We start from the raw sequence: 27216 nt of genomic DNA, 5'->3' as shown, positions 1-27216 counted from the left end.
CCCTACCCTCTGTTACCATGGAAGTCACTGGGTAAGAGAGTTTTAAAAGTCACTAACACTAACAATAAAAGTTACTGATCAAGTAAGAGGAGAAAGAGGGATAAATAAAAATAATAATATATTAATTTTTAATTCTATTAAAAAAGGTCCACCATATGAATTCCAATTTCCCAAACTTTTTACATCTATGCTTATATCTTTTATAAGATATTTGATAATTCATATCAGATTTAAAAGTTTTTGTTTTACTCTCTTAACTCTTTTTACAAAATCTTCTATTTGTCTTCACTCATATTTTACAAATATTAATATTTTTACCGTGCAACATTTTGCGTGATACAATAATGCAACCTTCTCGGCGATTTGGCAACACCGTTCCATTCTAGTGTCCCAATAACATTTCTTGATCGCAGCCACCCAAACTGAAATTCGATCTCGACCTCTCTACACGCCTTAGTTTTAAGGGCTTCTTGGGGCCATACTAACTACTTGTGGCGAAATAATACCTTGTATATGTAGATATAACTATTTATAGAGACCTATAAAGAATAGTTGGGTTGAAAATAAAGGGATACCAAAACAATACAAAAAATCATTTCTCATCGCTTGTTCTCACCGCTTGATTTAAAGGGCCTCTTAGGGTTATGCTCGCCACCTTTATACGTAGGCGTGACAATTGACATGAACCCATGAAGAATAGAAGAACCCACAAACCTTAAAGAACATCATTTTACATTGCTTTGGCATCATTCTTGGCTGTGTTTTTGCTATTATTTTCTTTGTATCCATTCACAAAATCATGGTTCTTCGCAAAGGTGTATGCACACTGAGACTAAGAACTCAATCTACCTTTCTTTCCTGTATTTTCTAAAGTTGATGGATGGAAAGCCACAATGAAATCACAAGTCAACCGAAGTTTCCGGGAAAGTTTGGATTCCATCAATCTAGCCTACTTTCCTGGAAAATGAAACAACGTTACACAACAGCATTGCTGAATTTGAATCCTCCGCCGGCTACGGTGGACAGGCGCTTCACGGGCTCCTTGCTATCGGTTTCTGGCGACGCCGACGAACCATTCTCGACATCTTGTCCTTGCTATGTTTCTTTCTGTTCTCTCTATCTTGGTTCCTCAGATTCCTCTCCTTCAGGTGCATGCCCGGCCAGAAGACTTCGCCGGTGGATGGCCACAACCACCGCCTCCTGGGGTGGTCGGAATCGTACTCCTCCGCCAGGTCCTCGTCCATGTTCTTTAGGGTGGTGTTTGAGAACCATTTCAGCCACATTTTCCCTCTCCTCTTCTTCAGCTTGTGCTGTTCTTGCATTTCTCCGGTCACTGGATTCACATAAACCATCCTCCTCGGGCTGTGGTATGCCCAGACATTGACGAGCAGCTCGAGCACCCGGGTGTAGCAACGTTTGTCCTGTTGCAAACGATAACGATATGGCATAAATAACGGAAAATTTGCTACATCGTAACGACCAGAATAGGAAATTTCGAAGGGAACAAATGAGTAAAAAGGAAAAAAGAATCAGAAAATGGTAAAATTCAGAGAATTAGCAAACCAAAGCATAAACATGGGAGCATTCATGCCACTTAGCACGAGTGATCATTTCCTATATAATCCCACAGGTAGAGTAAATGATGCAACTACCACCCGGGTGCCAGGAAAAAGAGGCGTGTTCCAGACATGATACAATCTATAATACAAACACATCTGAGGGAACAAACCTTTGATATCAGATGAGAACAAAGCAGTTCAAGTTTGATTCCGCCATTTAAAATGACTGGTTCGAGATGATATGCAATGTCACCAGAAAGGATTCTATCTAGCTATTAGAACATGTCTAAAACCGAAAAGGGTTCTTGTGAATTTTGAATTCAATGAATAGACTGGTAAAAGAAATGCTGTATTTTTTTCTTTTTTCTAGTAGAAGAAATGTTTGTTTTCTATAAACATACATACACAGACGTATAAGTATATAGAATTCGGTTGGATATTTTAAGCACCGACCATTCTCATCAAATCCACAACATTCAGCTGCTTGTTTCAAACCAAGAAAGAAAATTGAAAGTAAGACAGGCAACTCTTTTGCAAGCACACAAAAGAAAATGTTGAAGTAGAAGCAAGGACCTTTGATAAACTCAGATAGCAATGACCACTCTGATGATGCTCATCATAGAATTGTGCATCCAGTGAATCTACAAACATTCTGCAAAAGAGATCACATCCGAAATGACAATTTTACGAGTTTAACAGATTTCTTCAAACCCGGTTACAAGATGAAGTCACAACAATCGTATAACCAAATGCACAAGTTGTCAAACCTTGAAAACATTACAAACTCCAGGAAGGACTTGGTTGGCAACACCCAGCTGTGCATAACAGACCATGTGCCCCCATCCATGGGCATGGGAGGAAGAAAATTTGAATCTTGCTTTATGCCATACATCTGCTTTAAAACCTCGGAGAAGACAAACCTGCAATCAATTATGATATGAGAAAATTAATCTGGTTGAACACCAAAGTACAAAATCATAAGCTGGTCGACCACTCTCACTTGCAATTTCCAGCATTTATAGCATCACAGAAGGTCCAAAAGTCCTGTAGCAATAGGTTTCTTGGATCTTTATCCATACGACTCCAGAAGTAGAGGGCGTCACCATGCTTTCTAGCTTGGATAGCATCCAATAATGCAGTTTCAGAAACCTTCGAGAGAGAGTCCTGTTTAGAGCCATCAGATATGAAGCAATATATCACTGAATCTTTGTTTCTGTATGTAACAGAATGAAGAAATACTCTAGACCAACTCCTCAAAGGATTCATATAAGTTGTACAGAGCTGAAGGTAAATGACGAAAGTTTCACTCATTTTCAGCTCTCAACATAAAAACCATCGGGTAGCATGTTGATGCCAACAAAAGGCCATGGCAGACAAGCAATGGATTTAATCACAAATTCTCAGCAAAAAACAAAGGTGCAACTTTAACCTGAGGTCATTTCCAAGGGAATATTCTAAATATCTATCAATCTTCCAAGATGTGAAATGAAAGGGAAAAAGCAACAAACTAACATGCGATTTTTTTCAGGGATTAAACCTTCAAATGGTGTTCAGAAATCACTCGTTGCATACCTTCCTTGCAGTTGCTCTCCAGGACTGGAACCCTATCCAAGCATTCTTGTGGATGTGGTCAACACGGTCAGCTACTGCAAAAAAGGCTCCATGCTCACCAAGAAGATCTCGGTAGTAAAGATCATTGAGAAGTGGAAGATGAGATGGTGCATCAATATCATCTGTCCCCGGTCTTTGACCTTTCATGGACTAAAATCATACAATTCATGTGTCCAAGTCAGATAAGAGGAGATTGATGCAATTATCAACATTAAGAACATCCACTAATGAGAATGCCAACCCATGATCATTACAATGTTAGCCCATTGTTCTTCAAGTGGCATAAGAATAAACTTTAAGCATATGAATTACAGCATCTATCAAGTAATGAAGCTATAATTTCCTTGAATTTAGTGAAGAGAGAGATCGAATCAAAGTCATCTCACTGGAACAACCTGCTAATCCACTAGTTATTGTGGAAGAGTAGCTGATATTGTTTCTATCTTTTGTTTCTTATTTACTGTTGTGGTTGGCTATCAGTTAAGTTGCGCACGCTTGTATTTCTGATAGGCGGTAGTTTATAATTCGGTTTGTATATAAGGACAGTCAAGTCCTTAGTTGTTTTGATGTAACAATTTCTCTATCCTTCAATAACATTTTTTCTCTTAAGGTCTTATTCATCTCGATTTTCTTTTCTGCCCGACCTTGAAGCTCTCGCTTCATGGTATCAAAGCCAATTTGACTCGCATCGATGGCTTCTCCTCACACCGTTAGCTCCTCTTTATTGCCTCACTCCAATTCTATATTGTCATCAGCATCATAGTCGGACTTTACAACGGTGGCGAAGGCGTTTAGTTTTATTTCGATCAAATTGGACTCTAGCAACTATCTGCTCTAAAAAGCTTAGATTTCAACGACAATTAGGGCGTTCAATTTGCAACAATACATCAACAAGGCTCCAACACCTACACAATACATTCACGATCCAGAGAATCCAGGTCGCGATGCTCAGGTGCTCAATCCCGATTATCTCAGTTGGATCAGGTCAGATCAACTTCTTTTAGGTTGGTTATTTTCGACTATGGAGAAGGATGTTTTAGCGCAAGTTTTTCACTGTGAGTCTTCATCTGAAGTTTGGAGTGTGCTTGAAAACTTATACTCACAACAAACTGTTGCAAAATCATTTCAATTAAAACAACAATTAAGGTCTATGAACAAGAATGATATGTCAGTCAATGATTACATTTTGAAACTTAAGAATATTGGACACGCCCTATCCGCTATCAGAGAGCCGTTGAATGATAGAGAACTGTTGATGGCCATTTTGCATGGCTTGGATAGTGATTTTGAGACTGTCGTAAGTCTAAATTACATACCAGATGGATGATATTGACATAGACAAAGTCCAATACCTTCTATTAATGCATGAACAGCGGGTTGCTGCTAAGAACGCCTCTAGTGTTTCTTCTGTCTATAACATTGGATCTGTCAATGTTAATTTGACCTCACAGTGGACAAATGATGATTCTGGAGTGTCTAGAGGTGTGCTTTTTAGAGGTGGAAATTATAGAGGATGAGGACGTGGCCAATCCTCCGGATGTAGAATGTATTGTCAGCTTTGTGGAAGGCCTGTTCATTTGGTTGATCGTTGTTACCATCGATTTGATTGGAACTTTCAGAGGAGCTCATCATTATCTTCTAGTCCTAATTTTGGTCCTCAATTCGGAAGAGGCAGTGATTCTTTGGTACATAATCCTTAGTCATTCGTGGCTCATCCCATCGGCTCTAATAAAGCCTACTTAACTGATAGTTCTGAGGCTTACTATAGTAGCTTGCCCTCACCTTCAGACATTTCCTCTTCATTTTTTGCCTCTCAATTCTCTCCTGTATCAACCTCTCATGGTGACACTTCGTGGATTGTGGACTCTGATGCCACAAATCATATCACCTCCAACTTGAACAACCTGTCCATTCACTCTCCTTATGGTAGCAATGATAGAGTTGTAGTTGGCAACGGTAAGAAGTTACCTATCTCACATATTGGCTCTAGTTACCTATGCACACAAACTTCTCCTCAAACTTTCCTGTCCTTACCTAATGTGTTGCACGCTCCCTCTATGCAACAAAATCTTAATCTTATCAGTGTTTCTCAGTTGACTAAGGATCATAACCTGATTACCAGTGTTCAAAAACGCGTTAGGCGCTAGTTGGGCGCCAGGCTAGGGCCTAGCGCCTAGGCGGGGCCTAGGCGGCAACTAGAAAAAATGATATTTTTTTTTTCTAAAAACCTTTTGATGTAATTTGATATTATTTTTAGGTAAATTAAAGTTGAAAAGACAAGTGAAATAATAGAATTAAGACACAGAATTGAATAATTTGATATTCATTTCACTTCCTGTTTTCTTTTTTTTCCCTGAGTATTGAATAATTTGATATTAATGCAACGCTGCTTGCTGCTGCAACAAGCATCAACACAAGTTTGTTGTGCTGCTTGCTGCAGCAACGCAAGCTTGCTGCTTCAACAAGCAGCAAGTTGTTGCTGCTTGTTGAAGCAAGCAATACGCAAGCGAGCAACGAGTAGCTTGCATTAGCGGAGGAAGATGGATAGTTGGATGCATACCGCAACAAGACGCGATCGGCGACGAGAGAGAACGACCAACAGGTGAGGTCGGCGGCAACGAGAGAGCAGGACCAAGAGAAGAGATCGATGGCGGCGGCAAACAACCAAGAGGAGATCGAAGGTGAGAGAGAGAGAGAGGAGCCGCGATGAACACAACCAGAGAGAAAGGGAAAGGAGAAATAGAGAAAGGGAGGGGGAAATAAGGTCGGCCCAAGACGCGCACGACCTAGGTGGCCCAAGTCGTGCGCGACCCAGGCGGCCGCCCAGGTGGTTAGGCGCCGCCTAGTCCGCCTAGGCGGCGCCGTGGCCCGATTAGTCAGGCATGGCGCATAGGGCTGTCGAGTAGCCCTAAATCGCTGCGGCCGGTGGCCGTTCAGCACCTAGGCCGAATTTTCGAACACTGCTGATTACTGAATTTCATGCTGACTCTTGTTTTGTTAAGGACAAGAAGTCAAGTCGTGTGCTGCTTCGAGAGATTCTTAGAGATGGATTGTATCACCTTGTTCCAACCTTTGATCCTGCTGATCCTAGGTTGGTGTCTGATTTTGTTTCTAAGTCAAGAATACCAGTAGCTTCCTTGTCAAGAAGAATTCAAGCTGTTTCTACTTCTGTAGATTGTTCTTTTTCAAATAAATGTAAAGGACCAGCTTTATCTACTGAGTCCTCTTTTCCTATTGCTTCCTATGTTTCTAAAATTTGTCAGCAGTGGCATGCCAAATTAGGGCATCCTTCTTTACATATACTCCGACTTGTGTTGAATAAAATTGGTCTTCTTTGTTCAAGTTCGAATATGTTCTTTTGTGATTCTTGCAAGATAGGCAAAATGCATCAACTTCCTTTTGATGATCGCATGATCACAGCCAAAGCTCCCCTAGAACTTGTTCATTCTGATTTATGGGGACCAGCACCAGTGCTCTCCACTAAGGGGTTTAGATACTATATTGTTTTTGTTGATGCATACGCTAGGTACACATGGCTATATTGAAATTAAAATCTGATGCCTTAGCCATTTTTAAAACATTTCACAAGCTTGCCAAACTCCAATATAATACCAAACTCAAAGCTCTTCAAACTTACAATGGTGGTGAGTTCAAAGTCTTTATACCTTACCTTACTGCTTGTGGCATTTAACCTAGATTCACTTATCCTCATACACACCAACAGAATGGTGTGGTTGAGCGTAAACATCACCACATAGCTAAAATGGGCCTTACCTTATTAGCTCAAGCCCAAATGCCCTTAAAATTTTGGGTAGAAGCGTTTAGTACTGTTGTCCATACCATTAATCTTTTGTCGGCTTCTACCTTAAAATTCCAATCCCCATTTTCAGTCATTTACCATAAAGAGCCTGATTATATGCAATTACAATCATTTAGTTGTGCTTGTTTTTCCTTCCTTTGACCCTATAACAAGCACAAATTTCAATTTCATTCAACCAAATGTGTATTTCTAAGCTATAGCCATGTGCATGCTGGTTTCAAGTGTTTGCACCCCTCAGGGAGAGTCTATATTTCTCGTCATGTCAAGTTTAATTCAGAGGAATTTCCATATTCTACATTGTGGACTTCCTCCTCAAATTGTACCTCTCCGTCTTCTATTTCAAATGCTTGTTCTGGTCAATCTACTTCTACTCTTCATTCCATTTCTACTTTTCTTGCTCATCCTTTCTCTTTGGTATATCCTCAAGCAGCACAATCCTCTCCTTTGTCCTCTATTGTTCCTTCCCACATACCTGATAATCCTTCTACTCAACCCTTACCTAGACCTCCAGAGTGTTTAAGATCTACTCCATCTTCTCTTCAACCTACTCACCCTAAACCTTCTAAATCTAAGCCTGCTCCTGCTCCATCCATTCATCTTATGATCACCCGATCCAAGGCCAAACATCTTCCACTTTCCTCTCCATATGCTTTAGTAAGCACCTCATAACCAAATTCAGTTCAAGAGGATTTCTTAGATCCTAAGTGGGTTAGAGCTATGAATGAAGAATATACCGCTCTTCAACACAATCAAACATGGGTTTTGGTCCCATTTTCTTCTGATATGAACCTGATTGATTGCAAATGGGTATTTCGGGTGGAATATAATTCTGATGGATCTGTTTTAAAACATAAGGCTCAGCTAGTTGCAAAAGGTTTTCTTCAAAACCCTGGTGTTAATTACAGTGAGACCTTTAGTCTGGTAGTTAAGACTCCTACTATTAGGGTTTTGTTCTCTTTGGCAGTCACCTTCGATTGGGATAGTCAACAGGTTGACGTCAAAAATGCCTTTTTGAATGGTGATCTTGGTTAGGTGGTTTTTATGAGGCAACCAGAAGGATTTGTTAGCCCTGAGTTTCCTACCCACGTTTGTAGGTTGAAAAAGTCCTTATATAGACTGCACCAAGCCCCTCGTGCTTGGTATAATAAGCTGAAGGGAGCCTTACAGCAGTGGGGTTTTAAGAAGGCAGTTTTTGATGCCTCTTTTTTCATTAAAAGGACTTCTCGTTATGTGTTGTTTGTCCTAGTATATGTTGATGATATTTTGGTGACTGGTTCAGACTCCTTGACTCTTCAGGAGTGTATTCATGATTTGAACAAGAATTTTGCACTTAAAATTCTTGGGTCGGTTAACTACTTTCTTGAGTTCGAAGTGTATAGAAACTCCACTAGTCTCTATCTCACACAATCCAAGTACACCATGGATTTGTTAAAGAAAGCAGTGATGGATCACTGTAAACCTTGTCTAACGCCTATGACTTCGGGCCTATCTTTGACTGATGAAGGTGTTCTCTTTTCTGAGCCTTCATTTTATCGAACCATAATAGACACCCTACAATATTTGACTTACACTTGGCCGGATATTGCATTCACCGTAAATAAGCTGAGCCAGTTTCTTTCAGCCCCTAAAGTTTAACACTGGCAGGCCTGCAAAAGACTATTGCAGTATCTTAAGGGTACTACTCATCTAGGGCTGATGTTTACACCTTCTCCTCAAGATATGTCTCTAAATGTTTTTACAGATGTGGATCATGACAAGTGTACGGTGACCCACAAGTCTACCAATGGGTTGCGTGTGTTTCCTGGTTGTAATTTACTGGTCTGGGGTTCTAGGAAGCAATCGATGGTGGCTCAATCAGTAGGAGAAGCAGAGTACCGAGCAGTGGCCCAATCTTGTGGCTGAAATCGTTGTCAGTGCTGGGGTATCCTTGTGAGAAGACTCATATCTTGTGGTGTGACAACTTGTCAGTTAAGAGTATGGCTGAGAATCCTGTTTTTCACTCTAGGACAAAACACATTGAAATCGATGTACATTTTGTCCGTGAGAAAATTGAAAATGGAGATGTTGATGTTCGGTATGTACCTACTCTTCATCAAGTGGCTGATATTTTTACAAAGGGTTTATCAAGGAATCGGTTTGTATTTCTGCGCAACAAGTTAAGGCTTCAACAATCACCTATGAGTCCCTCTCAGCCTGTTGTTTGTGCTGATCCTAAAGTACAGTTGTTATCTACAACAGCTGCAGGTGGTTCAGCAGGCTTGATGCTGCCAAGGGAGCCTGATTTGAGGGGGAGTGTGGAAGAATAGCTGATATTGTTTCTGTCTTTTGTTTCTTATTTATTGTTGTGGTTGGCTACCAGTTAAGTTGCGCTTGTATTTCTAATAGGCGGTAGTTTATAATTTGGTTTGTATATAAGGACAGTCAAGTCCTTAGTTGTTTTGATGTAACAATTTCTCTATCCTTCAATAACATTTTTTTCTCTCGAGTCTTATTCATCTCGATTTTAATTTCTGTCCAACCTTGAAGCTCTCACTTCAGTTATTAGAGAAGAAAAAAAAAGTTAACTTAGAAAACTAAGTTAGAAAAAGGCTAGATTGTCAATAAAAATAGAAAACAAAGTGAACTTGATGACTCACCAGCCCAATTCCACGATAGAGTGAAGTATGGTGCAGAAAAGGCCAGGTGCCTTCCCCAAGGTAAGGTTCATAGATGCATATTGGTTGACCTGTCCTTTCAAGCTCTCCATCATCCCTTTCATGCAGATTGTCCTTAGATCTGTCAGCCTTTTTGACACTCCGATAAACATCCTCCCATGTTCCATGAGGTTGGTTAGATCTATCCTTCAACTACATCAAATTCAAAAAGGATGTGATATTCCAGAGCACAAACATAGTAAGGTCAATAGAAAATTTTCCATCCAAATTGAGGGAACCTACAAATTCGGCCTTTATCACTTACCTCTTGTTCTTCTCTTAGCTTCCTCATATTAGCAATCTCATTGTATTCTTCTTCCCATATTGTATATATGAATGTCCCATCTGTGGAAGTCTCAGCATCAGAACTCTGTGTTTGAGTAATGTCCCACTGCTTTGCAGCCTTCTCCAAAAATTTGCGACTTCCCAAAGTTCTATCTAGAAATGTTGAATTTGATATAGACTCAAATAATTGCCATTTCCATTCCTCTTTCAATTTGCTAGGAATTTCCGTACTAGCCTTGGAAGGTGCAACTTCAGATGAAAGCTTGAGAACATTTTCTACCAAAGAGGCATACCCTTCCACAGTTTCTGAAGCCATAAGGTTTTTTGCAGTGAGTTTGCCATTTGATGCAATATTGTGGGCTAAAGGTGATAGCTTTCCATTTAAGACCACTTGCGACAGTATCTGTGTGACAACCATTATATTATCCTTTGGAAACAGATAACCATTCACCTTATCATTAACCTGATCATTATAATGTTGTCAGTACATTTATGAATAGATAATATTAACTCCAGAAAGGCATTATACATAATATAAACAAACAGATTGAACTCAGAATTAAAAAATATAACTGCACTGGTCTATCCATATAATAGTTATATCAAACAGGTGCTGAACATTTGAAGCTGGCGGTTAATGTATCAGTCAGTTCCAATAACTGAGCTCCCCAGAGAGAAGTACCTCAGCCAACCTAAGAGTATACCCTTGGCTATAGGATTTTTAAAAAGTTCATTCAATGTGGAATCATAACCATTCAAGTTAGGATACTTGAAAATCTTTCTCTAGGTTCCTGAGTCCATTGATATTAAGAGGGTTCACTTAAACTAGGAGAGTAAATTTTATTAGATTAAACCCATGAGATGACCTCTTACTACATTCTCCTAAGCCTGAAATGTGGTTTCACTTTCACTAGAGGGTCATTAGACTAAACATTCTAGAACACATTGCCAAGCCAGCCACATGTCCATAAATTTGAGAACAAATAAAAGAAAATGTTAATTTGGAAGGGTAAAAAGACACAGATGATAGACTAACAGAAACTAGAGAGAGGGTGCAATAAGGGGGGCAAAAAAAGTCCATGGAGAGACTTAGAAATGACCTAGATCAGTGGTATTATTTAATTAAAATTTCACAGAAGACACAGTTAGAAAGAGATGAAAAGAAAACATAACCCTAGCCTAAACATGTCCAACACCAATAAAACCGTTACGTGAGAGGAAATTTCACCACACAGACTTCTATTAGCTCTAACAAAAATCTGTATTAACTGGATGGAATGTAATGAAAAGAGAGTAGCATTAAATAGCATACATGTTTCCTGATCATGGAGAGATCTGGGGCTATGATTGGCTTCCCAAACCGCATGGCCTTTATCAAAATGCCTGGAAAAGATTGCTCTTCAAGAAAGGATCCATATATGACTAGATCAGACATGCTCAGAACACTGTCTGCTCGTTCATCTGTAGCAACATGCCTCACAATGCTCCTTGGGTATCTAAGCTTACGAGCAATGGCCTGGAGGGAAAGGCACATGATATAAAATGAGGTGAACCATGAAGAGAGTCAAATAACCAAGTCCAGATTTGAACCAAGATTTGGAGGTATTAGACAAAGTTTTACCTCCACAGCCACACTATAATTGCTGGTTGAGTCCCCACTTAAGACAATGATTTTAAGTCCAGAATTTGAATTTTCATCAGATGGGAAGTCCATAAAAATTGGTAACAGAGCCTTTAAAATGAAGGCATGCTCCAACCACAAACCTCTGTATAAAAATTGACTTCCCACAATGACAATAAGAAAATCATCAGGCCCATAATCCATCTTTTCACATGGACTATCTTTGTGTGAAACCATAAAGTTGTCCGCTTCCCATGCTTCAGCAGGAGAACCCGGAATAACAAAGTAGTTTCCGACATCACATGCAGAGTAAAGCATCTGACAGTAAAACAGATGGAGGTTGGGAAAACGGACTTTAAACCAACTTATGCATCTAATATCTTGACTGCTAAGACAACTAGTAGTATCATAAAGCGATTAGCAGCTGAAACAAGGTTAGGATATATTCAATTAGAATAATTCCTTGATTAAATTTAGACATAATCAGATGAAAAATTTGCCTATGGCTCTTCATTTCTTTTTGGATTGTTCACCAACTCTTGATTGGAACAGTAATTGATCTCAAAATTTGCGAATATCCAATCATGTCACCAACTACGTGACATGGACTTGCAATAGTATATGGCATATGAGCTAAATGATCAGTTGGATATGAGCTAAATAAATACGTTAAAAGGAGTTTTTGTGAAGCTATGCATGAAGTCCAACTCTATTTATCACACCAAAAAATAAAAACCTCCAATTCTATGCATAAAAAGTTGTATGACACTTGGAAAACATAATTTTTATTAAGCAAATAAAGATTAATTAGAACTATGGAGCTTAACAGTATACCCGTGCCCTTAGACATGAGAAGAAAATGAATTCAACACTAGGAAACATAGCCATGCCCAAAATTGTTACCCAGGTCCCAGTAATATAAACCACTACTCCAGGAAATTTAAATGCGGGCACTCTTTTTCTAGTTTGATAATAGATAGTATGCATCAATAACTATAGCCCCCCATTGCTCTTCTTATGGACACTGTCTCTAGAGAGAACACGAACAAAATGGACAGCAGACATGTCTAACGAGTATTACCGGCAGGGCATGGTTTGGGAAGACCACAACAGTAGCACGATTGATCAACTTCTTCCAATAACTTACAAGCTCAAACTGGCTATTTAATGTGTATTTTCTCAAATTAGCAGCCAATGTCTTTTCATGGATAGTCCATATAAGAGGCAGAGACTTAAACGGTTCCTGCAAAAGACTGTCACAGGTAAAATTATTCATTTAATTCAAATAAAGTCTGCAAAATCATTACCAGGTTGCAAATTGAAGAAATATATTCAAAGCAAGCAAATAAACCCTCATCCGAGAAATTGTATCTCTTAGTAACATAGGTTCTACAGCTTCAACTTACTTAGCTGAATAACTATAACAACATATCAAACCTTAATCCCACACAAGATGGGCTAGTTATATGAATTCTAGCTGGCCAATCATTTCTATCTATAGCTATATCTTCGTTGGTAAAGTCTTATAGGAAACTCTCTTAGTTTTGATTTTTTGTTGTACCTTTTCATTTCACTGGAAAAACTCTTTTTGATTTGAGACTTCTCCCTTCAACTCTCCTCAGACTATTTTGTTGTATTTCAAATAGCAACAGTCATTTCATTCCACATTTAGTCAACCCCTCCTTTTACTGACCAACCTCTTCTGTCACAAAATTTTTCTTCCGCAATAGTTTTGTTTTTCACCTTTTAAATCACACCATTTGATTCCTGGTCTTCATTTTTGTATTATTTTTTCTCCTCCATTTTTTTTATATGGATGTCAAGGACCATAAGTCTACGTTAAGTGGTCAAGCACTCTCTTAGTATAACTTTACAATACAAAATAAGCAAACCTCTTGTCTCATAAGTAGTTGATAACCCATTTTTATATGTGATCAACTATTTGTCCTGTTTTTTAAACCTAGTGTTGGCTGTTGTTAGCACTTAAGTTGTGGCAAAATCCAAAATAATTTTTACCTTCATTATTTCTTTGTCCAAATTCATAAGTTCCATGTATATCCCCATATCCATTCCCTTCTCTGCACAGATGACCATTTAAGTCATCTCCTAAATGGTCTTCTCTCCTTTAGGTATTTGTAGTACCAACCCCTCTAAATCTTTCCACAAATTTTGTTTCTATCTCTTCTTCTAACCCACCTTGTAGTGCATATGTACCAAAAACATTCAGTTTCTTCTCCTAGAACAATTTTAGTTGCAAAATCTTATATTCTATTCTCTTCACTACCCCATTATTTAAAGCTTATTTGTTGAGTTTGATTTTGATATAACAAAAACCCTCATTGATTTATTTGAAAACCTATTCAAAATGGTTTCAAAATAAGTTCATATAATTAAGGTATTTAAAAATTGAAAAAATTAAGGTTTTTGAAAACAGCGCATATTTCAAAATACCTTTGATGTGTTTCAAAATAAACTCATTGCTTCGAAAACTTTCTGAAAGTTCAAAATCCTATTTCAAAATATGAATTAACCTATTTCGAAATAAATTTCCAGAATAGGCTGTGGAATACTTTATTTTGAAATAACCTGATTTATTTCTAAATAAACCTTTCATGAATTTTTTTTTTTAAGTTTCCATCTCTATTTTGAAATAGTCGTTTGTTAATTTTGAAAAAAATTCCCAGAACACACTGAATACTGTCTTATTTTGAAATAACCACTTGTTTGCCTATAAATAAGAGCTCATTCATCAAAGAAACACATACAAGTAGACATGGCCAAAATTGAACCGGACCGGCGGTTCGAACCGGAACCGGACCGGCCGGAACCGGACCCGGAACCGGCCGAACCGGAACCGGAACCGGAACCGGACCGAACCGGCGAAATTCGGTCCGGTTCCGGTTCAAGGTTCCGGAGAACCGGAACCGCCGGTTCCGCGGAACCGGAACCGCCGGTTCCGCGGAACCGGAACCGGAACCGCCGGTTCCGGTCCGCGGAACCGGAACCGGAACCGCCGGTTCCGGTCCGCGGAACCGGCCCCCCTCCCCCCCCGTGCGCGTGCGGCCGCGCACGGTGCACCCCCCCTCCCCCCGTGCGCGGCCCCCCCCCTCCCCCCCGTGCGCGGCGCGCCCCCCCCCCCCCCCCCCCCCCCCCCCCCCCCCCCCCCAACGGTCCAAATTGGACCGTTGGACAGCCCCCCCCCCCCCCCCCAACGGTCCAAATTGGACCGTTGGACAGCCCCCCCCCCCCCCCCCAACGGTCCAAATTGGACCGTTGGACGACAGCCCCCCCCCCCCCCCCAACGGTCCAAATTGGATTGGACCGTTGGAACCCCCCCCCCCCCCCCCTCAAACTTTTTTTTTTTTTTTAAATTTTATAATTCCTATCTATATATACCCCTCCCTCCCCCACTCATTTTTCACACTTTCTCTCTATCTCTCTCTCTCTCTCTCTCAAGTCTCAAGCTATTATTATTCTCTCAATTTTGTCTCTCATTTAATATTTTAATTTCAATTTCTTCAATCTTCTCATTTTGTTATTTATCAATTTATTCAATTATATTATTAATTATTTATTACTTGTTACTATATTATTTTATCATTATTATATTTTTTTATTATCATACTTTTTTCAAAAAAATGGCAAGTGAAGGTAGAAATGTTGAAAATGTTGAGTTTGAAGCTCAAAATTTTCAAACACAAGAGAGTGAAACTCAACAAAAGGGAGGTGGAAAAATTTCTACTTCTGATATTTTTAATATTCATTTCAAGAAAACACCAAAAGGAGATGGTAAATTTGATGTATCTTGTAATTATTGTAATCAAGTATACAAATTCAAGCAAGGAGGTGGATATGGTACTTTCGCCCGACATTTGCAAACAAAGCACCCGCTCAAGGTTGGATTGAGCCGCGATCAAACACAAATATCCGGGTTTGCTACCTCTTCAAACTCTCCTCAATTATTTCATTATAATGAAGCTAATTGTAGGTCTGGTTTAGCTGAAATGGTAGCAATTGATCATTTATCTTTTAGTTTTGGTGAAAAATTAGGTTTTACTCGATTTTGTCAAAACTTTGTTAATCCTAGTTTTAAATCAATTCCTAGAAATACTTTGAAAAGGAATTTGTTAAAATTGTTTAAAAACTCAAAAATTGAATTGATAACATATTTTCAAAACAATAATATTAATGTTTCTATTTGTAGTGATATTTGGAGTGATCATTGGCAAACTCATTCATATATGGGTATTACTTGTCATTGGGTTGATGAAAATTATGTTTTACAAAAAAGAATTCTTGCGTATCGATGTTTTGATGAAAGTCATAATGCTGAAAATATTTGTAGAATAATTCAACAAATTTTACAAGAATATAGATTAGTTAATAGAATTTTTTCAATTTCTTTTGATAATGCATCGGCTAATACTGCTTCTATTAATGAATTGAAAAGAATTTGCCAACCAAATTTTGGTGGAAGATTTTTTCATGTTAGATGTGCATGTCATGTTTTAAATTTATGTGTTCAAGATGGTATTAAGTCACTTAATTCTTATTTAGATCCAATTAGAAATGTTATTTCTTATATTTGGGTACACCCTCGAACTGCAAAAGCATGGGCACATTTTTGCACCTCCAATGGTCAAACCCCAAAACGTTTTTCAAAAGATGTCCCTACTCGTTGGAACTCAACTTTTAAATTACTTAATCAATCTTTTGAATATAAAGATTTATTGTGTTCTTTTGCAGCAAATTATATTCCACAATATCCTATTTTTCCAACTATGTGGAATGTTTGTAGTTCAATTTTGAATATTTTACGAATTTTTAATGATGCTACTCATACACTTAGTAGTGTTTATAAACCAACTTCACATCAATTTTTAATAGAAGCAATGAATGTGGCCGGTGTATTAATGGAAGGAATTAATGTTGAAGAAATTTGTCATGCTGTTTTAGAAATGAGAGAAAAATGGTTACGTTATTATCAATTTATTCCTGAAATTTTTCTTGTTACTATGGTATTTGATCCTAGGTGTAAATTTGATGGTTTAATTGAGTGTTTGTCTAACTATTATTCGTTGTTAGGATTAGAAAATAATGAAGAAATTGATGTGAATATTATAATTTCTAAGGTTAGAACTTTATGCAATCAATTATATGAAGCATATGTTATTGCTCCTAGTAGTGAAGAATCATTTCCATCCATGGCTCCGCATTCCTCTTCCTCCCAACCAATGAAATGGGGTCATAAATTTTTAGATCAAAGGAGGAAAAAACCTAGATCGAGCTCACATTCGGAGCTCGAAACTTATCTAACCACAGTTTTTGAGTTTGGTGATGATACAGGTTTAAATTTTGAAATTTTGGAGTGGTGGAAAAGGCACAAGGAGACATTTCCAACTCTTGCAATTATTGCAAGTCAACTTCTTGCAGTTCCAGCTTCAACTGTAGCCGTTGAACAAACATTCAGTAGTGGAGGCAACATTTTGGACGAAAGAAGATCAAGATTGGCTCCAGAATCATTGGAAGCTCAAGTTTGCCTCGATGATTGGGAAAGAGCTAACATGCGACGTCAAGAAGAACTTATCCATTCATCATCATCTGACGAATGGGTTAATGATGGTTCAACAACGGCGACTTCCGACTCCAATGAAGATGCGTAGGATCCAAGTCCATATTTTATTTTTTTTCACATTTGTAAAAATTAATTACTTGTATTACATTTTTGTTGTAATTATTTTTTAATGAAATTAAGTCTAATTCTATTTTTTATTTTTTATTTTTCACATTTGTAAAAATTAATTACTTATATTACATACTTGTTTAGTTGTTTTAATTATTTTTAATGAAATTATTACTTATATTTCTTCAATTTTTAGTAGTGTTTTTTTATTAAAAATATGGTTGAGAATATTTATATTTACAATTACATTTAACAATTAAAAATCGAAACCAAACCGAACCGAACAACGGAACAAGGACCAAAATTGAATACAACAATATTTAAAAAAAAATTAAAAAAATTCGGTTTGAACCGGAACCGGAACCGTTGACCGAACCGGCTCAAACCGTTGACCGAACCGGTCCAAACCGTTGACCGAACCGGCACGAACCGGAACCGGAACCGAACCGTCCCAAACCGCCCTTGGGCGGTTCGGTTCAGGTTCAAAGATTTCTTGAACCGGAACCGGCGGTTCATGAACCGGAACCGGCGGTTCATGAACCGTGGCCATGTCTACATACAAGCAATACAAGAAACGCTATTTCAAGATCTCTAGTGATTCAAGCCTTAAAAAAATCAAAGTGCTCAAAATCTCTCAAAGCTTCCGAGTGCTCATTTTTCTTGCATTCTTTGTAGAAGCTTCTTGTAAGATCTTTTCATTAGAGCTTGTTAAATTCCTATTGTGTTGTAAGTTTTTATTTTACTTAGACCTTCAAGGAAGGTCAAGGCTCATTTTAAGATACATATAAAGTGTATCATTCTTGTATTTTATCTCTAGGTTGAATGATTTTCTGGTGAGCCAAGAAAAACAACTAGGTCTCCAAGGTTGAGTGATAAGCCTAGAAAATCACTTGGTTCGTAAAGGTTTGGGGTGTACCTTGAAAACCTCTTACTGTTTGATTTAGTGGAAATCGTCTTAAGAGAAACTTAGAGGTAGTGGAGGATTAAGTTGAACCACTCTAAATTGCTTGTGTTATTGTTCCTTCCATTTCATCTTTGTTGAGAGTAAAAATGATAATATAAAAGATAAAATTAACCTTCTATCTAACAACTTAAGCTTCTAGATAAAACGGTGGTTAACAATTCAACATGGTATCAAAACAAGGAAAGGTTTTGAGTTCAAACCTCACTCTAAACCAATATTTAAATTGTTGCACATGTTTAGACTAGTTATAGAGTGAAGCTTGGCCACACATGAGGAGGCATGTTGAGAGTAAAAATGATAACATAAAAGATAAAGTTAGCATTCTATCTAACAGTTTAAACTTTTAGATGAAATGGTGGCTAACAATTCAACAATCTTATTAATTGTCATATATCCACATAAACAACATAAATCTTTCATTTACTTAAAAAGTGAGTGAAATCAATCAAAGTCTCTATTACATTATTTTTATCAAGGAAAATAATAAAAAAAAAAAAAAAGCTTCATTTTTGCATGAAATTTTAAGTCTTATATTTGCAATTCACCCCTCTCCCTCCCCACCCCCCCTCCCCTCCCATTGAAATTATATTTATCTTTGAGTTAACATTATCCGTAATAATCCCACTCCATTCCTTCCATAATCCTTCCATGGGTACCAAATTTCATATCCAGATTCTGTTAAACATTTTACCCTTCTCTACAACCCATCTCATTTATTAGAGGCACACAATATTATTTTTTCTCCTAATCATCACATCCACCACTTCCATATATATATATTTTTGTCAAATTCCCAAAATTCCATGATTCAATCCTTAATTTGTGACCTTGGACTAATATCTTTGCTCGCATCTGTCTGTCCATAAAAATGAAAGAACCCTTGCAGATTTAACACTACATCCATGCATTAATATAGCTGGCATAGCTTCTTTTTTTTCTTAATTGCACTCAGGCAATAAGGTTTGAACAAAAAACTGCAGCAAGAACAATGAGCTTTCAAGATATCATCTTTTAACTTGTTACCTCCCAACTAAAACTACAAACATGAAAACATAGCTTGCACCAACCCCAGTCTTGTGGTCTTTCCTTTTGGACCATGCTTTTTATTTCGCAAGGAGATTCTTATGGATCAAATTATATCTTCAGCCCTTCCTTATTTTCCCCTCTTTTTTTTTTTTTTCTCTTCTCTCTTTTTCTTAAGTTTCCTCTTCCCAACAAATGTCAACAAGTTCAAATACCTAATTTAGAAATATTTATTTATAAACAACTTGAAAGGTTTGGTTTTATAAATCCTAAAATTCAGACACTTGAAGGAGAATTCTGGAAGGTAAATATCTACATTCTGATTTTGTTATTAGAGGCAGTCTAAACAACTTGGTAGAAATGGCAAGGTTGCTCCTTTATGAGTAGAAGGTAATGGGTTTGAGTTATGTAAATAGACTTTTGGCAAAACAAGGCTAAGGCAGCATACAGAGAAGACCCTCATAAAGCAGAGAACCTCGTGCACTAGGGACACCTTTGGTGTCTAAGAAATTGTTTTCAAACTCCTGTCTAAACACACTGTCTAAATGATGTCTATGTATGTTCTCCAAGTTCCAATGTTTATTCTGTTAAAAAACAAAAGATTAGCATCCGACACATTTAGGGGAGCATGAGACATATAGATGTGCAACATGGACAGGGCTCCTTCCTAGAAGTGCATGTGTACGGAGAACATATCAACCAAAGTTAATTTATGGATCAATATAGAAGCAGATCTTCTATAGAGAAGAAATTTTACCACAAAAGTTTCACAATTACCAAACTATGTAATGTATTTAAATCTAGGAAATTTAATGAAGTATTTGGTGAAAAATTAACCAAAGTTAATTTCCACCATGTTAGCTTTTTCTATCAATAATATGCTTGTATGCATAGATTTTTTTATCAATAATATGCTCATATGTATAAGGTTTCAGAAAAAGAATATGTAGCAATACATAAGGCATAGAAAGAAAGCCTATTATTGCCAAATAGACCGTTGGTGGGACAAATTGGGTGACTACATGAAATATTAAAGAGGTTTTACTGAATAAAAACAACATATTAAGCCTAACTCTTATTATACCTAAGAGTCTCCCACTAAATTTTTCTTAGTCTTCCTCAGCCCCTCTTTTGCTAAATACTTGTGCGCCCCCCCCCCCCCCCCCCCCCCCCCCGCCCCCCCCAAAAAAAAAAAAATCCACTCTCCTCACAAGAGCCTCGATTGGTCTTCTTTTCACATGACCACACTATCTTAATTATGTATCTCACATTTTATTTGGAGAAAAGCCACTCTGACCTTATTACAAATAACTTCATTTCTAAGTGTATCATTTTTTTGTAAGGCTGCACATTCATTGTAACATCCTCCTCAGTTTTACACTCACATTTTGCACATATTCGTGCTTTGTTTTCCAACATTATATGCCATACAAAAAAGCCAGTCTTATACTCATCTTATAAAATTTCCCTATTAGCTTGAACAAAATCTTATCATCATAAGATGTCAGGCTCTCTTTTCCATTTTAACCATCTTGCCTTAATTCTATAGGTAATATCCTCATTAACCGTTAACTTAAAACCCTCATATCCAAGGAAGTTTAGTTTAGATATAAGGCTTGTGACAAAAAAATTTAGTGGACAAATATGGCAAGAGGGAAGAAAATTTTGACTAAACATAAACATTAGGAAGTTTCTATGGTCACAATAGCCACTTTTTATGAATACTACTACAAATAAGATGACAAAACGTACCATGAAACAACTTCCCTGGCTTCAATTGAGTTCACAATTATGCCATCATAGCTGCAAGAAGTAAGTATATATCATCATGAAAAGATAAAACAACTGATAGCTTCTAATTAGCTAAACCATGTTCATTTATTTCAAATTGGCAAGCAACCTCTAATGGATTCCATTAATTCTGCACATAAACTACAAAGACAACCAATCGCTTTGGACATTTTATTTTTTTCCCAAATTTTTGGAGATTAAATGAGATAAAACTAGTTGTCACTAAATGGTACAGAGAACAAAACATCAAAGCTGTAAAAAAGTCGTACTTCTATTAGGACTACCACAGAAATTAGCTAGCAGTTTCATACTAATGACAATATTGAACAATTGATCCAAGGATTAGTATATGCTAAATGAACAGAAAAAGAAAGGAGTGAAAATGTTATTTACTAGTTAGGAGGATCCTAAAACTAGTTATCATTTCAGAAATCCATCAAAAGTTTTGGACTGGAGTCAATCATATATGGGATTATAAACAATATAGCCATACTTTAGCCAGTCTATAGCTACATCCTCCTTCTCATTGATTTTGATGATAGTGACTGGTACTCCTACATTCTTCCAAACAGCATGCACAGGACCATCTTCAAGCGAGTAAACCTGCAATTAGATCAGGATGCATAATGCTTACATTTCTCTCATGGGATGCTGGAAATAAGGAAATGAACACTATAAATCTTTAGCATGTACAAAAGAAGAAAAAAATCAACCTCTTCAGCAGATTTGCATGCCCTTAAAGACAACCAAGGCAAGCAATCCAAGTCTTTTTAGTCACAGGCACATAAATTCTGCAAGTCAAGCAGAGGAACTAACTCTTGTAACAAGCATGATGACATAATTGGAAAAAAGTTTGAAAAAAAAAAATGTTCATGCAAGCACTATATCAACCTAATATAACTTTTCCAGTCTGAAATGAAATAGGACAGAGACACACGTTAGGAAGGAGAGGAAGGATTGGCCCCTCCTATTCATAGTCCCACTTATGTCCTTCCACGGACCCACTTGCTTCCAAGTCCTATGACACCAGAATTCAGAAGTCACGGATAGCAGACTTGATGATGCTAAACCTTTCATACCACATGCAAGTGAAACCTATCAAAGCAGATGATCCTAAATCCTTTTACACTGCATCGTCTGGAGCCAATCAATGTGAAACCAGACTAGTGGGTGGAAGTCCCAGGCCCTGACTCCTTTCCACTTTAGAGGTCCTAATGCTAAAAATTCTCAGGTCATCCAGGTAGAAAATGCTCATTTAATGGTCATGACATATGCATAATACAGATGCAATGAATACCAAGCTATAATGAAGAGGAAGAGCAAGATCCACTGTATTTAATTTCTCCTTTATATAATAGTCACGTAAAGTATAAGAGAATCAAACTAATTCAACTGAGATGATATTTCAAGATGTTTTGAAAACCAGACTCCAGTATCAAATTGGGAAAGGGAAAGAGTCAATAGTCAAACTGGGGTCAGAAGTAATTAAACAATTATAAGCATTTTATGCAATAACAAAATCCTATTAAAGCTAAACAAATCATCAGACAGTTATAAAACTAGTTATGTTGTGTGGCACAGAATTTGAGCAATAAAGCACCAACATATGCAAAATAAAAGCGTAAAGGAAATGAGGATGTTATGATAAATGCGTGACCATACAAGAAAGAATAGAACTAAGATTAAGTTATTCGTACAAGATTAGAGAAGCTCCTATTACAGATTAGTTGTTCGATTAAAATGATTTGAGTTGAGTGAGAAAGACCAATAGAAACTCCTATGAGAAAAGTAAATGTAATGAAAGAAGTTTTAGCAAAAAAGATAGAAAAATGAAAAAGAAAAACTTGCAGAGAAACTCTTAGGCATGATATGCGTCATAAATGGTCTTATAGAAGATTGGCCAAATAGATGAAGTTTATCGGCAAGCTAGAATCCATACAACCAAAACCACATAGTGGGATAAAGCTTTGATACGTTGTTGCTAACTTAAATAAATTAAATATGTATACATATTACAAAAATATATGTATAATTACAAACGTTTATACATAATTATTAATTTATTGTGGTGATATTTATTATTGTATATTTTTTAATACAAAATTTATCCATACTACTAGATAATTTGTATCTTTTGTCTTAATTACAAAAATATACTTGGGGTATAAAATATGAGAAACACTAATCTTGCCTAAGAGTTCTTCAACCGACTCTTCCTCTTTTCACTCCCTTTCATTCATCTCTCTCAATCTCTCCTTTTGCAACTCTCCCTCCTCCTCTCCACTTCTTCTCATGTGCTCTCTAAAATTTTGTATGCATAATTATTAATTTGTTATGGTGATATTTAATATGTTACAAGTTCTTGGATCCAAAATTAACCCACAGTACCAGATATTCTGTATTTTTGTCTTATAGAAATATCCTTTTGTATACAAAATTAACTCATAATACTAGATATTTTGTGGTTTGGTTCTTAGTTACAAAAATGGGTATAAATATCACCCTCATATTTCTTTAACCAACTCTTCCTCTTCTTGCTCCCTTCCATCCATAGCTCTCTGTCTCTCCTACTACAGCTGTCTCTTCTTTTCCCCCCAGCTCCTGTTTCTTGTGCTTCCTCTTTTTCTCAGTTAAACCAGACCAATTTATCAATTCTCATTGAACCGGATGGTTCACCAGTTACATTGCCAGTCCATTTAGGCTCCTCTAGTTAATCCAGTCTGACCAGACAGTCTGGTCCTATTTTTACAATATTGGTATTTCATTTTGAATGCCATAAGGACATCAGGTGAGGTAATTAGTTTTTCTAACGGAGGAAGTTAATCTCATAACTTGAGAATAATGACTTGTGCAAGTTGTGAGAGGTCATTTTGGTCATATAGAATCCACATTGACTTGACCTTGCTGATGAGGTAGTTTAAAATGGATTGGAGACCTTAAAGGTGGTTTTTATTGTTAAATTGTTAACCACCATCTCATCTATAAGCTTAAGCTATTAGAGAGAGGGTTAAATTTTTATCTTTTATATTATCATTTTTACTCTCAACATGCTCCTTCATGTGGCCAGACTTCACTGCATAAATGGTCCAAATGTGTGAAACAATTAAAGGTCGGGTCAGCAGTCAGCTTTGACCTTAGGACCTTTGTCTGCTTTGATACCATGTTGAATTGTTAATCATCATCTCATCTAAAAGCTTAAGTTGTTAGATAGAGGATTAACTGTTTTTTAATATTATCATCTTTACTCTCAACATTTATGAGCAATTTGCAATCTAATGTGACTGCCAATTCATCAAGGGCATGACATAATGGAAAATCAATAAAAGTCACGGCCAGAAAGGAAGACAATAATGAGCACTTAATAACTGCAAATTCAAGGAGTCTGATGATTTAGTTAAGGTGACTATGACCCACAAGGTAACAAATAAATAAACTAATTCGATCAGATTAAGAGTTTTAATGGATTATGTAGTAGAATTTAAGTGGAATTACGCTATCATATTAGATAGGATTAGTTTTAAAAGAGGTCTAATTGATTTCATAGTTTTTATCAAGCCTAAACATATAGCATATTGATGTAATCCGAGATTATGGTTTTTTAGCATAGTTGTCAAATGCTCAAAAAGCACTGAGGCACAAGAATGCTTGGAGGCTAGGCACAGGCTCGAGCCCCTTGGATGCAAGGCACACATTTAAAAAAATATGTATAAAAATTCTTATACATCATGATTTTCAATATATACCTATCAATAGGTAAATGCGAACATATAAAATCATAAAAAAAAAAAAAAAAGAAAGACCAACACTATTTAACTAAATCATTTCTTTTCACTTTTCTATTAAAAAAGGAAAAAAAGGTTACATCAGAGCAAAAGGTGTGTGCCTTGTGGCTCAAGGTGAGGCGCACCTCAACACCTTGGCATACATCTCACAAAGCGAGGCGCCTTGAGCCTAGGCGAGCCCCCTTTTTTTTTTTATAAAAGCCTAGGTGTGCCTTTGACAACAATGTTTTTGAGATCAAATGAAAGTTGAATATCTGGAAGAGCTTGAGCTTTCTCTCCCCTATTCCTCTTTTTCCCCTTTTGTTCCAGATTTCTATCTCTGCAAATTCTCTCCTTTTCTTTCTTGTTATCTTCTTATTCTGTTTTCTTACATATTTTCTCAATTTCTTTTCAACTCTGTCCATTTTCATACACGTTTTGCATCACTATATTTGTTCCCCCTAACAGCAGAGGGCTAAATCTCTAGCACCTACTATTAATGCATCAATAAAGTTTTTGAGAGGCTATTATTTGCTATAAAATGCCCCACATGGATTTGAGCTCCCAATGACTGTGAGGGGCCTTAAAATGTTCCAAAGCTCCATATAACAAGGTTTCGATTAGCACTTTGGAAGTCTAAAGCAACGACTAGTATGTCAAGGTCTTCTCACCTGACCATCATTTCTTTTAACTGTCCACTAATTCAAATGAATGGATGATCCTTAACAACTTCCAGCATAAATGAAGAGAAGAATAAGAACTCAATGAATCAACTTTTACCCGCACTGAATGGCCATCCAAAGTAGAATGACGCAATGGCAATGAGGAACTCAAGGGACTAGCAAAGCAGTAGCATGGCCACAACACATCAACCTAAAGATACAAGAATTTGCTAATGGCTCTTGTCTTCCAGGGTTGGTCTTCCTGAATTGGCAAGTATTCACTGAACAATTAGGCAATTCTACACCTGCATCTCTAACTACATTTACAAGTATGAGTTTATTGTTCCAAGAAATATTCCCTGCTCTCTACTCTCTTCCAATGACACTAATTTTAATAAGATAGTTTGCATGTTTAATTGCTTATACTGGAAACCATATGGCATGAAAAATGACAGATGGGCCACAGAACTGATTGTAGTCCATTTCAATGCTCAGCTAGTTGTATAATGACTGTTATATTACTCTTGCATAAAAAGCATGCTCAATGAAGTAGGGGGGGAAAAATCCCAGAAGAAGGTAAAAAGACCAATGAGGCACAGCCACAAGCTTTTTCACAAAATTTAAAGGAAACTAAAAAAGCCTCCTAAACACATAATTGAACCTGAAAATAAGAAAGATGAAATTCATTGGTGATAGAAATTACCTCCATTTTATACCCAATTTCACACAAAGCAATAGCTATAGTAACCATTAGTATCTGTTGTGGATCAAATAACAGATCTGCAAAAACCTACACATAGGAATCAAAACAATACAAATCATAAACTCGAATAGCAACATTGTCCAATAAGATACCGACCAAGAGCAAATTATGCAGAAATTATTGCCACTACAAATCTGGAAAGAAAAAATGCTGACTGATTAAATCAACAACCTCACTATCAAACTATTTGTAATTAGAAATGGAGAAAACCACATTAAAAATTGAAAACTGATGACTGCTCACCAAAGCAAGCTGGGGTTTTCTATACCCAAACCTTGAAACAGATGAAACATTGGCTTCCTCATACTTCTTTTGAAATTTGGCCAAAAGCTTCGATGGCTCAAACTTTATATCCTCCCCAAAATCAAATCCACCAATCTCCCTCAACAACATGAAATCCCCGGAAGCCACCTCTCTTCTTCGTCCTCCCCAATAATTCCCTGATTTTTCCATCACTGAACCAGGTAAAATCATCTGGAAGAGCACCACAAAGGAGAAGAAGATAGCCACAGTGTAAACCCATTGCAGATAATCAATCTTCTTGGGAAGCACCAAACTTGCAAATCTCGATCTGGCTTTTGGGCCATATGGGTGCCTCTCAATCCTGCTCGGCGCAGATGAAGAACAAATAATAGACTGACCGCTTTCAAGAGAACCCATTTGATATACACTCGTAAAAGTCAGAAACACATAATCAGACACGCTCTATCTCTACAAAGATGGGAAGAAAGACTCAGAACGAAGAGATAGTTTGTGTCTGAAGACTGAATTGGTTTCCAGTTTTTTGACGCTGAAGAATTTAAGTGACCTTTTGACCCTGAAGTGAAAATTGCTGCTAAATGGAAACCACAGAGAGAGAGAGAGAGAGGGAAATGAAATATGGCGGTCGTGGATCGTCAAGACAGCCTCTCTGGTTCCGAAGGCCGGATTCTTGTAGTTTGGTCGCCGGTCCGACCTTTTAAGAATTCCGGTGATTGTCT

The 27216-nt window shown here is 37.3% G+C and overlaps 1 protein-coding gene across 2 annotated transcripts; it reads right to left on the bottom strand.

The window, feature by feature from the left end:
* Positions 1-690: 690 nt before the first annotated feature.
* On the bottom strand, positions 691-27216 carry LOC127787353 (uncharacterized). Of its 2 annotated transcripts, XM_052315349.1 has the most exons (14): positions 26480-27216; positions 26177-26263; positions 21544-21653; positions 21012-21062; positions 12671-12842; positions 11590-11907; positions 11281-11484; positions 9949-10431; positions 9627-9836; positions 3132-3320; positions 2560-2723; positions 2327-2479; positions 2133-2211; positions 691-1421 (listed from the first exon to the last, which is right to left on the bottom strand). In XM_052315349.1, exons 1-14 carry the CDS (start codon positions 26894-26896, stop codon positions 1032-1034), a joined length of 3027 nt encoding a protein of 1008 aa, XP_052171309.1. In that variant the 5' UTR covers positions 26897-27216; the 3' UTR covers positions 691-1031. The 2 variants fall into 2 exon arrangements, with proteins under 2 accessions (XP_052171309.1, XP_052171310.1); XM_052315350.1 differs by lacking the exons at positions 26177-26263; positions 26480-27216 and adding an exon at positions 21764-21796.

The sequence above is a fragment of the Diospyros lotus genome, chromosome 12 (assembly GCF_014633365.1).
Source record: "Diospyros lotus cultivar Yz01 chromosome 12, ASM1463336v1, whole genome shotgun sequence".
NCBI classification, from domain to species: domain Eukaryota; kingdom Viridiplantae; phylum Streptophyta; class Magnoliopsida; order Ericales; family Ebenaceae; genus Diospyros; species Diospyros lotus.
Note: the sequence above shows the minus strand (reverse complement) of the source record. Positions and strands in the feature narration are given on the sequence as shown.